This window comes from Pezoporus wallicus, unplaced genomic scaffold, assembly GCF_028554395.1.
Source record: "Pezoporus wallicus isolate ANWC-B61680 ecotype Strahan unplaced genomic scaffold, APGP_CSIRO_Pwel_v1 contig_6223, whole genome shotgun sequence".
Lineage (NCBI taxonomy): Eukaryota > Metazoa > Chordata > Aves > Psittaciformes > Psittacidae > Pezoporus > Pezoporus wallicus.
Genome location: NW_026637979.1, coordinates 47564 through 60976, shown reverse-complemented (window position 1 = coordinate 60976; position 13413 = coordinate 47564). Strand labels below are relative to the sequence as shown.

Genomic DNA, 13413 nt, shown 5'->3' with positions numbered 1-13413 from the left:
CCATGCAGTGGTTATTGTTACTATGCTGGATCTTCTTTTTCCTGTTCAGCCCTGCAACTATAAGTTGATCAAATGCTTCCTTTGCCTCAGATGTGGAGACCTCGTTTGTCTTGAACATCTCTCCCACGAAATGTGTATGTGACCAGCATCCACTAGGTATAAAAATCATAAAACAAATGTCCTTAATGAACATTCTTTAGAAGAACTGATTTAGAGAACTAGGTGGTTTTGAAGTTACTGGTTTCAACCTTGCAGGATGTTGTCCTAAATCTTGATGACAGTGAAGAAACAAAGCAAAAATATTGGCTTTGTTCAAAAATGAAGGATTTTCTTGCCAAAACCAAGAGCCCTTTGAAATGAAAAAGTCATGACAGCAGCAATGAATTTTTTGCTTTACTTGTAAACAATTTGGTCTACACTTAATGGAAAAAAATTACAAGATAAAATAATGAAAAGAGCATCTACTTCATTTCTATTCAGCAGAACCACAGTATTGATATGAGAAAATACTGAGTATTTTGTACCAACATGATTCTTTGATTTTTTTTTAAATAACATCTAATTTTCATTTAAAAGTCCTTTTCAAGCTTATTCATGTAAAATATTTTGCTGTTCTTTGCCTGGGTTTAAGTTAGTTACCTTATGGTTCTGATGTACTGAGACAAACCTTAATTCCATTTGGCACTTTAACTAAAATTTAGGCATCTGTAAAGGAATAGCTTCTACAGAGCAATAATTTTGAAGCTGATAGCTGCTACAGCCTTTCCTCTTCCTTTACAAAGGTCAAATGCCTCTATAATGTAGCTGAAGTGAAATGGTTTTAAGGAATCTTTCAGGTGCTTGTGAAATTATTGAGCAGGCAAGAGTCAGCAGCCGTAAAAACATCTGGTTAGAAGGGGAAATGACTGAGAAGAAGAATGTTCCTGGCAACCTGGGAGCTTGGGGACCAAAATCCTTGCAACATGCCAATGGACTTTTTGAAGCACAGCTGGGCACTGAGAAGCGGGACATCTGAGACTGTATCAATGACAAAAGAAACTATGAAAGTGTAACTTATATTTATAGTCAGAAAAAGTCTGAGAAATTTAAATTGATCTGAATAAACAGAGCAAGTCTCTGAGCAACCTGATCTAATTGAAGATGTCCCTGCTCACTATGGAAGGGTTGGACTAGATGACCTTTACAGGGCCCTTCCAACTCAAACCATTCTATGACTCTATAATAAAGAGGGTAGCTTGCAGGTATCCTTGTTTCTGTAGATTTGCATGGGACAGCTTGAATTGGTTAATTTATTTCTAATCGTGTATCACCATAACCTCCAAAATTTCTGTGAAAACACTTATGGAAAGAGCTTCAAAACCTGTGAATCACCAAAATGCATGAAAGCTGAGAGTGTTGAGGGTTGATACTGCAGAAATAGTTTCCCTTGGCATCCCTTCAAACTAGAAGTTTTAAAGAAAGTCCTAATGACTGTGGGAGCTGAGATACTACAGCACTTCTCTCCCTAATCTGATTTACTCAGGCATATACTTAGTTCTCTATTAAATCATAAAAAAGAGATTCTAATTAGTCATATGAAGTCTTAATAGCACACCTTTAATTCTTAATGGGAGTAGCAAATTTCAGGTATCTATTCTACTCTGAGACATCTATTCTACTCATAGGCTTAATGATATTTCTCTTGTATGTGAGTAAGCTTTAGCCCCAGAAGTGCAGAGTTCAGTGGGAAAATACAGAGTTTCTCATGAAGGTTTATTTTCACTAGGTCTTTCTGTCCCACTTTTAATGTCTTTTCCTTGTAGTCCCAAATTCTCTTCCATGCTTGTTTTTGAGTGGTTTGAGCATCTGACTGTCTTGTCACAGAATCAAAGGATTGTTAGAGTTGGAACGGACCACTGGCAATCAAGTAGTTCAATCCCCTGCCAAGGCAGGGCCACCTAAAGCAGGTTACATAGGAACGTATCCGTGGTGGGTTTGGAATGTCTCCAGAGAGGGAGATTCCACAACCCCCCTGGGAAGCCTGTTCCAGTGCTCTGCCACCCTCAACGTAAAGAAGTACTTCCTCATGTGGAGTTGAAAACTCTTGTGTTTTAGTTTATGGCTATTGCACCTCCTTGTCTTGTGAGATCTGTCCATCCACATGGCTGCACTTAGTGGGAGAGTTGTTAGGAGGTGTAATTTGGGTGTCTTTGTGAAAAAGCAGATAAGAACAGTGATGCTCATACTGCAGAATATGAAGCACTGTGTGTGATGGCTGGTTTCATCAGCCATCCAGTTCGGCAGGTGACTGACAATGTGTTCTCTCTCTCCTGCAGTATGGGATAAAGAAGAAGGAAGAAAAGGAAGCAGAGGCTCAGGCTGCACTGGAAGCTAATGCTGAAGGGAGTCTGACACGCCCAAAGAAGGCTATCCCTCCTGGCTGTGGGGATGAAGAGGAGGAGGAAGAAGAAAGCATTCTAGACACAGTCATCAAATACCTACCAGGGCCCCTGCAAGACATGTTCAAGAAGTAGTAGATGCAGACTGTTAGATGGGCATAAACAGTACTGCAAAGAATTTTTCTTTTGCCCAATGGGGATTTACAACCTTCCATCCATCATGCAGCCCCACCTCTGCCCCTTACTGCTCACTGGGTTTCCCTTTGCTTCCCATTCCCTTCTGACTGCCTCTTGCCCTTTGCTCATCCGTTTCTTTTTGGTATATAGTCACATCCAGTAGATGCCTCTGAATGGATGTAAAAATAAAAAAGCTGCAAACTACACAACTTTTATTATAAGCCATAGTACTATGTATGTTAAGGCAACTGTACATTAAGCATATAAAAGGAACAACCTTATGTGCATTTCCATCCAAAGCAGGAAGGATTGTTCACTAAACGTGAACAGTGGCTTCTTTAATTTTCTTTCTCTTTTTATTATTTTTGATAATAATTACTAGCCATTATTTCTTGTTGATTGGCTCACAGTAGCCATTTGATGTTGAGCACGTCTGCCCTTGGAAAGGATATCACTGTTCTCCCAGGGGCAGAGCTTTCCTGTTTTAATTCCATCACTGGCATAAATAAGAGATCATTTGAAAGGTAAATCAGGCATGACTTACACAGCTGACATCACTCAGAACTGCGGAAGAAGTGAGTCATCTGCCCTCAGATGCTGGTTTGTTAGATGCCTCAGAATCTAAGCAAGAGTCATGTTAATTTGGGAATTAGCCATACACTTAACTTGAAAAGGCAGATTTGGTCAGACAGTTGCCATACAGAGAGCTGAAACCACAGGCGAGTTCACGGTGCTCTGATAGAGGACCTCCCCAACCCCTTTGAAGCCAATGACCAAGTACACAGGTCACTCTGATTAACTTCTGCCCAGTGCCATACTCAGCTGTCCCATTCCCAGCAGTGTTTGCAGGATGGACATTTGAATTTCAGTGTATTGTTGTGTTTATGTCCTGTCCACCCTTTCCTGCAGTGTGTGGGAGAGTGTGGTGGCCTGAATGCTAGCCATACATGGCCCTAGAGATCCAGAAATCCTGGGTATGCCTGCTATGAGTCATGCTAAATTACTGCGTTGCCTTGGGGAGGTCACTTATTTTCCTGTCCCACACAGCTGCTCCAGCTGTGTAATGTAGGTTTCAGTCTCTACCTACTGTAAAGGCATAAAGTCAAGATGCTTCTCCAGCGCTGTGCAGAAGCTAATTAATATTGTCGCTGTGTGTGGCATCCCTTGATTCCAGTAGGGTGGGAGGAAACGTCTCTCTCACCATTATCTTTGCTGCCTTTCCCAGACACAGATACGGAGGGCTCCTCAATACAGGTCTGTACACATTGAGTAACTGCATAAGATAAGCCAACTTCTACTGCAGATGTTGATTTGCTGGTATATACACAGACTTACATACACAGACAATCTGATTTTGAACACAGACCCTCATGATCAGGTATCTGGCTTGTCATTTGAAGAGCCCATCCTGGAGTTCTTGTGTTTGTCTAGGTCTCTGTAGTTGCTGATGTGAGAGCATCATGCCATCTTAGTCTTACAGTCCTGTAGGAAAATCATGATTTAGTCTGGTAGAACCACCATTGTTCACCCCTGTCATAGGAACAGAGAAGTTTCCTAAGTATATGGAAGACATTTGGCAGCAAAAATGAAAGCAATCTCAGATACTTCATTACATACCTAAATTAATCATTTTACTTCAATGGAATTTCCTTGATGCACTTCTTCAGTGGAAGAGAGTTTAGGCAAATATCTCAGTACTTCCCTGAACAAGAATTTTTTAAAGATATTTATCATCTTGTCAGGTAAGCAGAACAAATCTGCACCATGGTTAAGGCAGTGAGCTTGTGAACTCTGTGCCTTTTAGCAGTATCTCTCATAAAAGAGAAAAAATATAATGAAACAGAAAAAATGTATTTATTTTGCCCTCCTTACCCAATTCTTATCCATTGCTTCTTCACAAATTATTTCAACTGTAAGTTTCTACCAAATGCAAGGTAAAGGTTGAGGAAGTTTGACTGATCTACAAATCAGAACCAGCTGATGGAAGATGCAATTTATTTCAGGCTATGTCTACAAAAAAGGTGTGTTCATTCAAGTACCAGCTGCCAAGGGCTTCCCAGAGGAAAAAGAAGACAGGTTTTACTCTTTCAGATAATGTCAGTAAGGTATTTTTCCTAACTTTCATTTAAAGCAAGGTGAATGTCTCACCCCCTTCAAGACTTTAATAGCCCAGAGCACTCTTTATCTCTGAATCCATGCTTGGGTGTAGCATAACTATGTTGTGCAATTTACTATTTCTAGGGGGAGTGTCCTACTCACCCCATGAAAATTCAGCAGCTAGTAATTTAAACTTATTTAAGTCAACCTGACAGAATTGAAAACTCACCATTTGTCACAAAGGCAGCAGCTGGTTTTGGTGTTCTGCCACAGAGGGAACAAAATCCAACACCCCTGAAAGCCAAAAGTCAGAGGATAGCTCTTTGCTCTGGCAACTCATTGGCAGTGAAATCTAGATCACACTGAGATACAGACGTCAATATTTTAAAAATGCTCTGTCTAATATCTGTGTCCTGCATCCTTTGCATAAGTAGAACTAGCAGAAATGTGCCCATGCTAAAAAGAACACATCCGTTCATATCTTCCTTTAGCCTTGTGCTGGAGAACTCTGCAAATAAACCAACCAGGAGGATGAGCTCATTCAGCTTTGTTTTGGCCTTTCTCTACCACTTGCTTGTTGATCTTTCCTTAGGCCCTATTATGGACTCACTTCCTCATTCAACCAAATACTCTTCTTGATGTAGAATCAGAATTTTCTTCCTGTTGTACTCCTTGCTGAATGGTTCTCCCAACTGCTTATCTTCACAGTCTCTGGCAGCTGGATGTGCATGTGTGTGCACGTATGTGTGGAAGAGGAGGAAAAGGGAGAAGAAAAGGGGAAAAGAGGGAAAGGAAGTGTGTTTGGTATTACGTTTTCTAACTGCCTCAGCAGCTCTGCCATTGCATGACTGATCTAAGTGTTTGTAAGCAGGTAATGCTGTCCCTGGGCATGTAGCATTAGAAATACTCCTTTAGTGAACTGAACTCCTGAGCTGTATGAACATCTGGGTCCAAACTCTGAAGAGGGCCGTAAGATCTCTGTACTGAGTTTGTTAGGCTTCATGCTTGGGGTCAGAGAGCAGCAGAGAAAGGGAAGGTGGTTTACTAAATGTTTGATGAGTCTTTTCTATTGTGGGAGCCTCCCAGTCCGGTCGTGTAATCACTTCTGTACCTCAGCTGTCCACACCAGCGCTTCCTCCAGCAGAGATCTCAGCCAGGCCTGAGTTGGTAGTTCCTATTTTAATTGTCCTTTTTTTTTCAACAAAGAAACATGACGGGAGATCTACTGCAGGTACCGGGCAGGTTTTTCTTGGGTTTGCCTCACATAATTTTTGGCACCTTGTATGAGTTGTGGACCTCTCCTCAAGTCACTCCATTGTCCCTGAAGTGCCTCAGCCATGCTGAACAGACTGGAGAGCAGGCACTCTCCCTTCCCTTCTGCCCATCCATTTCCCTTCCCACTCTGAACTGGCAACATGGGACACAGACACCTTTGGCTCATGTATGAATGTGAGAAGCATTGTCTCAGACCCTTTCCCCCTCAGCACTCAAGCAGGTGTTGAAGTACTTAAATGAGACCAAAGACAAGAATGGTTCATTGTCTGGATTCTGAATATCTCTTTGTATTTCCATGCCATTGCTTTATTTGCATCACTGGTCTGTTCAATCTCAGGTAAAAGAGGTCTTTCATTTTTTTTAACTAGTTTTTATTTACACAGAAAGGTTGGTGGCTAGACACTGCAGCCATTTCCTTCACAGTTCCAAGACCTTACTTGTTAAAGGGAAAACAATTCAAAGGGCCTCCACATTTGGAGGGTTTAGTTTACCCTTGACCTTGTGAACTCACATTTGTATTTAGAGAAAGCCATACAAAATCAGACTGCAATATTAATTATCAATGCTAATCTTGTGTTTAAAATAAATAAAACAAAATATAAGATCATGTGCTAAATCACTTTGGAGTTCCTCTATGTTTCTAGTACTATACGTTGGCTTAGGTTCCTCCCAGACCCTGTCCTCTGTCAAGAAAGACCATACCAATGCTGCTGAATACATCTTTTGGCAAGCTTACTGTGCTAGAACAAGAATTGTTAAAAGTTAGCTGTTGTGACCTCAGCATAATGTTGTATGTATCTGAAAGCTGTCTGTAACTATTCCGAATATATATTGTCAAGATAACTGTTTCATGTACAGAGTTAGTAAAAGATTTCATTACTGTAATTAAAAAATTGCTTGTTTTCTCTCACACACACAGAGCAAAATTCAACTTAGCCATGCATTTTCTAGTAGAAACGCTCCCCAGCTTCCTTTCAGATGCATGCAGTATTCTTCAAGCAACTACAAGATGATTTAGTGGCTTTGTGAATGTAAACTTCATTTGTTACTTGCCTGCTACATTTTCCTGCATGATGGGGGTAAACAGTATGATGTTCTTCTAAAATGGAATCACAGCCAATAAAAATACTAGTGATTTCATACGCCTTTTTTGCAATGCATTCCTGTGAAATTCTGCCAGGCTACACTTGAAAATCAAAGTATGGATGCTGATATACAAATAGAATGGTAAAAGAATCAAGGAGAAACATGGGTGTTACTTGATGAGGCTTGACATTTACAGGTGATTATTAAATTTTCAGTAAGTTTTGCTGTTAGGAATTAGTGTTCCTTAGGATTAGCACAACAACATTCCTTTGAAAGAAACACAGGCCTCTAACTATGGTTTCGTGAGAATATGTCCGGATCTTAAAAAGTGTAAAAAGTTGATTTGCAATGATATCATATATATCTTTGGATCCAGATTTTGTGAGGCATACAAAACTCTTTTGGTGGCAAGTTGCACACAGTTGAGCTTTGTTTTATTTGTTCAGGGTCAAATCAGCAGTTGCTATGTCCAGCAACATGTAAGAAAAAGAAAGAGAAGTAACCATACAACTCATAGGAAATGTTGACAGTGTTTTCCCTGTGAAAGCTTTTTTTTACAACCATTGCATGGTGATGTGTTGGCTTTTTTACTAACAGAAGCAGACAAAGGACTGTTACAGAGAAATCAGCAAGCACTCATGAATGGTTCTGGTAAAAATCACTCAAGTTACGGAGGTGTGTTAGCAACCTAATTCTCATACATTGATCCTGGGATACAATGATTAGCTCTACTGCAAGCTTTCACCCTTCATTGAGAGCAGTGGAGGCACAGACTACATGCTTCGGCAGATGCAAAACTTCTAAATGAAAAGCTGTGCAAAACTACACCACTTTTTGTCCCAGCTAAGTCCATTTTAATGGCTTCATTTAGTTTTCTTTCTGAAGTACCATGGATGATAGAGGCTGCATAAATCTTTCTTTGAAAATGGGGCTTGAATGAAGGTTACTGAACAATGCTGGCACAATATTGTCCTGTGTGCTGGACCCCAGGAGGTTTGTGGCAGGCATCAATAGACCTAGTTAAAAAAATCTCAACCAAGATATTTAATTCTCCCTCTCCAGCTGTTCCTCCTCTCTTCAGGAAAAGCAAGGTTAAAACTGCATTGGGATATTTCTTGTTGCAGATAGCTCTGCTAAAGCCTGTCTCTGCTGGTTTTAGAGGTGATCTGAGATAGGTACTGAAAGCAAAACTGAGAAAGAGAAATGGCTGGAGCATATAATAGCATCATAGAATTGACCAGGTTGGAAAAGACCTATAAGATCATCAAGTCCAACCATTGCTCCAGCACTGCCAAGGCCACCACTAAACCATGTTACTAAGGTCCTCATCTACACAGTTTGTGAACACTTCCAGGGACGGTGATTCCACCACTGGCCTGAGCAGCCTGTTCCAATGCCTGACCACCCTTTTGGAGAAGAAATTTTTCCTAATATGCAGTATAAACCTCCCCTGGCACAGCTTGAGGCTGTTTCCTCTTGTACTATTGCTTGTTGGGAGAAGAGACCAGCCACCTCCTCGCTCCATTCTCATTTCAGGCAGTTGTAGAGAGCGATAAGGTCCCCCCTGAGCCTTCTCTCTCCAGACTAACCAACCCCAGGTCCCTCAGCAGTTCCCCATCAGAGTTCTGCTCCAGGCTCTTCATCAGCTCTGTTGCTCTTCTCTGGACCCGCTCCAGCACCTCAATGTCTCTCTTGTAGCGAGGGACCCAGAACTGAACACAGGATTTGATGTGTGACCTCACCAGTGCCCAGTACAGGAGGATGCTCACTGCCCTGGTCCTGCTGGCCACACTGTTGCTGATACAGGCCAAGATGCCACTGGCCATCTTGGCTGCCTGGGCACAATCTGGCTCATGTTCAGCTCCATCAATCAGCACCCCTAGGTCCTTTTCTGCTGAGCAGTTTCCCAGACACTCTTCCCCAAGCCTGGAGCATTGCATGGATCTGTTATGGCCCAAGTGCAGGATCTGGCACTTTCTCTTGTTGAACTTCATAACATTGGCCTTGGCTCATAGATCCAGTCTGTCCAGATCCCTCTGCAGAGTTTTTCTATCAAACATCTATGCTTTCTTGAGCCTTCAGTATTGAGAGGGAAGTAGAGTTCTGCTAGTGCTACAGGATGGGAACCGTATTTTCACATCAGGTTTGCTTTCCTCCCAAACCCTATTTTTTACACTGGAGGGCCAGATGTAGCAGTGTATTTGGCAAGCTCAAGTTGCAGCAGCTGAGAGCACTTCAAGTCAGAAAAAGACATCTTTAAAACTTTCATGGTGAACATTTCAGCTGTGCTATGAGAGGTTTAGACCATGGCAAGGAACAACTGCTTGACTGAAGATGTAGTTCAGTTCATTTTTAATGAAAAAAAAAGTATTTAGAACATTATTTTTCCAATTTCTCAACTATGAGTGAAACAAGAAGTCAAACCCAAGGAAAAGCCAGTCTGCATGGGAAGAGACAATGTGTTTTGAAGTGAAATTTGGTATTCAGACTTTGTATTCTGTTTCAACTTTCACTTTATTGATGCTGAAAATGGCAGAAAGTATTGTATAATCGCTTCAGATTTGGTTATGTAAGACATTATCCTGAAGGCCACACATGGTTGAGATGGGGCTCTTTTCTATTTCAGTTTTGTGGCTTGGTAAGCTGTGAATTTTCTGCATATGTGAGCCCAATATCTAGGAGCTGGCTTTTAAACCATAGAAAAATGAGACACCTTTCCAGGTTTCCTTACCTTATAAACAGCTATACAGACAGTCACTAGATATTCACCTTTCAGCCACAAAGAATCCTTTTTTCGGTGATGACTGAGCACAGCAAATCTCAGACCAAATGTGAATATGTTAAAGTGAATGCATTTACAAATAAACAGATTAATATAGATTGACTCTGAAAAAATACCTTGCTACTGAAACTCGTCTGGTAAACTTGGGCATAAAACCCACAACAATTACTTCTTTCTAAATAATAAGAAATTCTGGCACTTCTATTGCAAACTTTTAGTAAATAATTAGGTTGAAGATTGAAAGCCCTTCTTATTTAGGTAATTCAGTTGTGTTTCACAGTTCTAAATGGGGATGAAATGCAAGCCATTTGGAGCTTTTTCACACTGTGTTGCAGTATAGCGTTACAAAGCTCCTAATGATCTTGGCTTTTACCTAAAAAAAAAAAAAAAAAAAATCTTTCATCCTCTGTAGGACTGCAGCCATTTTTTAGTGAAGATGAGTCAGGCTGGCTTAATAAGCAATGGCAAAGAGAGAAAAAATTAAATGCCCACTATACAGTTAAAATCATGGGCTGGCAGATGGCAGTTGCTCATGGTTTTTTTAGGTCAGCTCAACAGAGCTCTGCATTACTTTGAGGGGGAAAAAATGTGAAGAGAACATTTTAGTGGAAATTTCCTAGGCAGCATAAACAAGCTTTCTTATATACTGAGGTTGTGAGCTGGTAGCTTAGCATGAATACTGCACAAGAACTGACTGTGGAGAGCCATCCCCATGCAAAGCACAAGGGAGAACATTACCCAGTTGTAAGAATCTAGTTCACTTGCCTGAGAAGAAGCTAGAGCTACAGGGCTCCTTATTTACACCACTGGTGAAAAGAAGATAATGGCAGTGACCCCTCTTCCATACATCCCAGTGGGATGAACTGTCCTTTACATAAGCAGCCTTCTCTGAGGAGTCCTGCAACTCGGATGTCAACAATATCCAACGAATGTATGTCAGAAAGACTCTTGGGAATGATGAGATGAAACAAATGAAAACCATGTGATTTATCAAATGTTACACCAGTCTATGGCACCAACTAAAATTAATTAGAGCAGCTTTGGTGATAGGGAGCTATTTAAATGTATATATTTTTCAGACAGAAATTTATTTACCTGCTGTGAAGTCTGTACCATGCTTAAAGAAGTGGACCAGATGGAGTGTGCCCTTAAACACCTAACTGTGCTTCCTAAGCAGATTAACAAATGGGAAAGACATAGGCAGTTCACTACAATTAAATGTTCATCAAGGATAAAAACCACCTGCTGCTGATTTGTTTCCCCACATGAACTGATCTAAGCCTCTTTAAAGCTCACTTTAAAGCCCTTATTCACTTAATGTTATTTTTTGTTTCACAGAGACTGATAAGTGTTTTCCTCTCAGAACTCATTCAATTCCTTTCTGCACTCATTTTCTTTCTCAAATGCTGATACAAGACAGTCATGCCTCACTTGAGGTATTCAAACGATGGTACATGAGTGTTAAAGTAACTCTCAGCAGAAATGGAATGCCAAGCATCTCACCATGAGCTTTTCTCCTAAGTCAGGAAATTCTCTGAACTAAGAGTATTTACTCTATTATTTTACGCACTTGTGATTATTGTATTCACTCCAGACCAAGAATCCTACAGGAGAAGTAATGAAGACAATGTTAGCTTATTTAAAAAAAAATAAAGATTAAAACTTTTTATATCTTAACATATTAAAAAGTAATGGCAAAGATTAATGAAGAACAAAAATTTTGCAAGTCCTCTTCCTGCCTCTCTCCCATATAGTAGCTCTGAGTGGGGGCTCCAGAAAGGTTGTAGTCATCATGGAAAGCAATGCTTAGGGCTGCACAAATGTGGAGTTCGTTGTGAGTGATGTCCAATAGTACTGTGGCTGGCTGTAATCACTGTCAGTGAGGTAGGTGACTAGAAGTCTCCAGTTAAGACCAGTATCAATAAGGGTTCCTTATGGAAGCAAGCTGGGCTACATCCATGGTCTCAAATATGGTACCAACTGCTGCCAGGGAAAAAGCACAGACCTGCCATTAAAGGCTTGGTTCCCAGTAGATCTCATGTGCCAGAACACTATTGTCTGGTCCAGAAACCAGCATTGCACTGAAAGTGAGTTACTGTGCTAAAACACACTTCTTAAAGTCTTCTTAAACCCTATCTGTCCTGGCTTGTAAATCCCTGTGCTGGTTATATCCAAAGGCAGTACCCAGACTTCATGACTAAAATAAAAACAAAAGGTGTGAGAAAGGACACAAACACTTGTAGTGGTATAGCACATGATCGGATGGAGAATGGCATCTCAGAGACCTTTGTGGTGCTCTGGAGAGGCAAGGCTGGGGTAAATTCATTCCTCTGTCTACAGTTTATAAGTCTTTCTGCGCAGTCGGTCTTGACAGTGCTCCAGTTTGCTGAGCAGTGAAGGACTTGCAATCACCAGGAAAAGTGTTTTGTGACTGGGAACCTCGGGGCTTGGCTGTGGACATATCAGAAATGTTGACCAGAGCTGAAGCATGGTACATTAATTTCTTATGTCAACTAAACTCTGCCAGGGTTTGTCACCCATTTGTCTTCCTTGCCCAGAATAGAAAGCCCATTCTCAGCTCTGCTTGTTGACACATGGTTTTCTCTAAAGCACAGGCCTCTAGACTCCACATATTTCCTGTTTTCAAGCCTTTTTCCTTTTTACCTGGAAAGGGAAAGGATGAGGCATTTCCCGGTGAACACATTTTTTACTAGCTCTACCCTTGCATTAAATGGCTCTTATATCTTCATTGCCACATTGTTTGCAGGGTTCATTCCTTCTTTGCCTCTCTGCTGATGTAGATCTGGGACCCCTACTCTCACAGTGGCCAGTTCATAAGATCAGTAGCTTCTTTTTTCCTTTGTCCTTTATGCCAGCCACCTCAGACATGTTGAGAAGCTTCTCCCAGGCAGAGAAAAAGCTGGTAATGAATGAGTTTCAGGCAGTGAAGCAGGCAGCTCTGCTCAGCCTTCATTGGTAGGCTTTCAAGCTGATGTCCAAATTTTTTCTGAGAGACCACCCCAGAAAATTCATATTGCACCAACAGGTTCCCCAAATTTCACTGGAACACTGAAGATCAGCAGCAGCATACAGGACCTTCATACTTTGCTTCCTGCTTTCATGCCTCCTTTCCTACAACCCTTCCATACCTTCTTCAATGGCCTCCCTAATGCATCCTGACTCTTTGGTTACCAGCACTTAGTGAGAATCTATGATCTTATCCAACTTCTGGGGATCAGAGGGGCAGGATGGGAGTTTTTAAATCCTTGCTCACAGATATGACACATGAGGTCTCAATGAGCTTTACAGGTTGGGCAAAAATGCCAGAGCATTCCTTGTGCCCAGGTACACTTGCTTCTCTGGAGTGGTAAGCTTAAGAAACATACTACCCAGCCAGCTTAGCTCCAGTTCTTTCCCAAGAGTGACTGCTGCATCCAGGATCATGCAGCATTTTTATATGCAATCACCACAGAGTGTTCAGATAAGAAAAATAACAGCAATACCAGTAAACCTGTATTTGGAGATAATTTTTTTTCCCAGTGTGTTGCTGTTTGGCTGAGAACATCTGGCTCTGGTCCTCCCTAACTCTCTGCAGGCATTTAACACCACTCTAGTTCA

General features: G+C 41.2%; 1 protein-coding gene across 1 annotated transcript in view; it reads left to right on the top strand.

Annotated features, from left to right (window-relative positions):
- CPLX1 (complexin 1) overlaps positions 1–3350 on the top strand; it is a 105002-nt gene extending 101652 nt beyond the window's left edge. Inside the window, exon 3 of the mRNA XM_057408582.1 lies at positions 2316–3350. Within this exon, the coding sequence (XP_057264565.1) occupies positions 2316–2513 (198 nt within the window). The 3' untranslated portion in view covers positions 2514–3350. The remainder of the gene's footprint in view (positions 1–2315) is intronic.
- The last annotated feature ends 10063 nt before the right edge of the window (positions 3351–13413 follow it).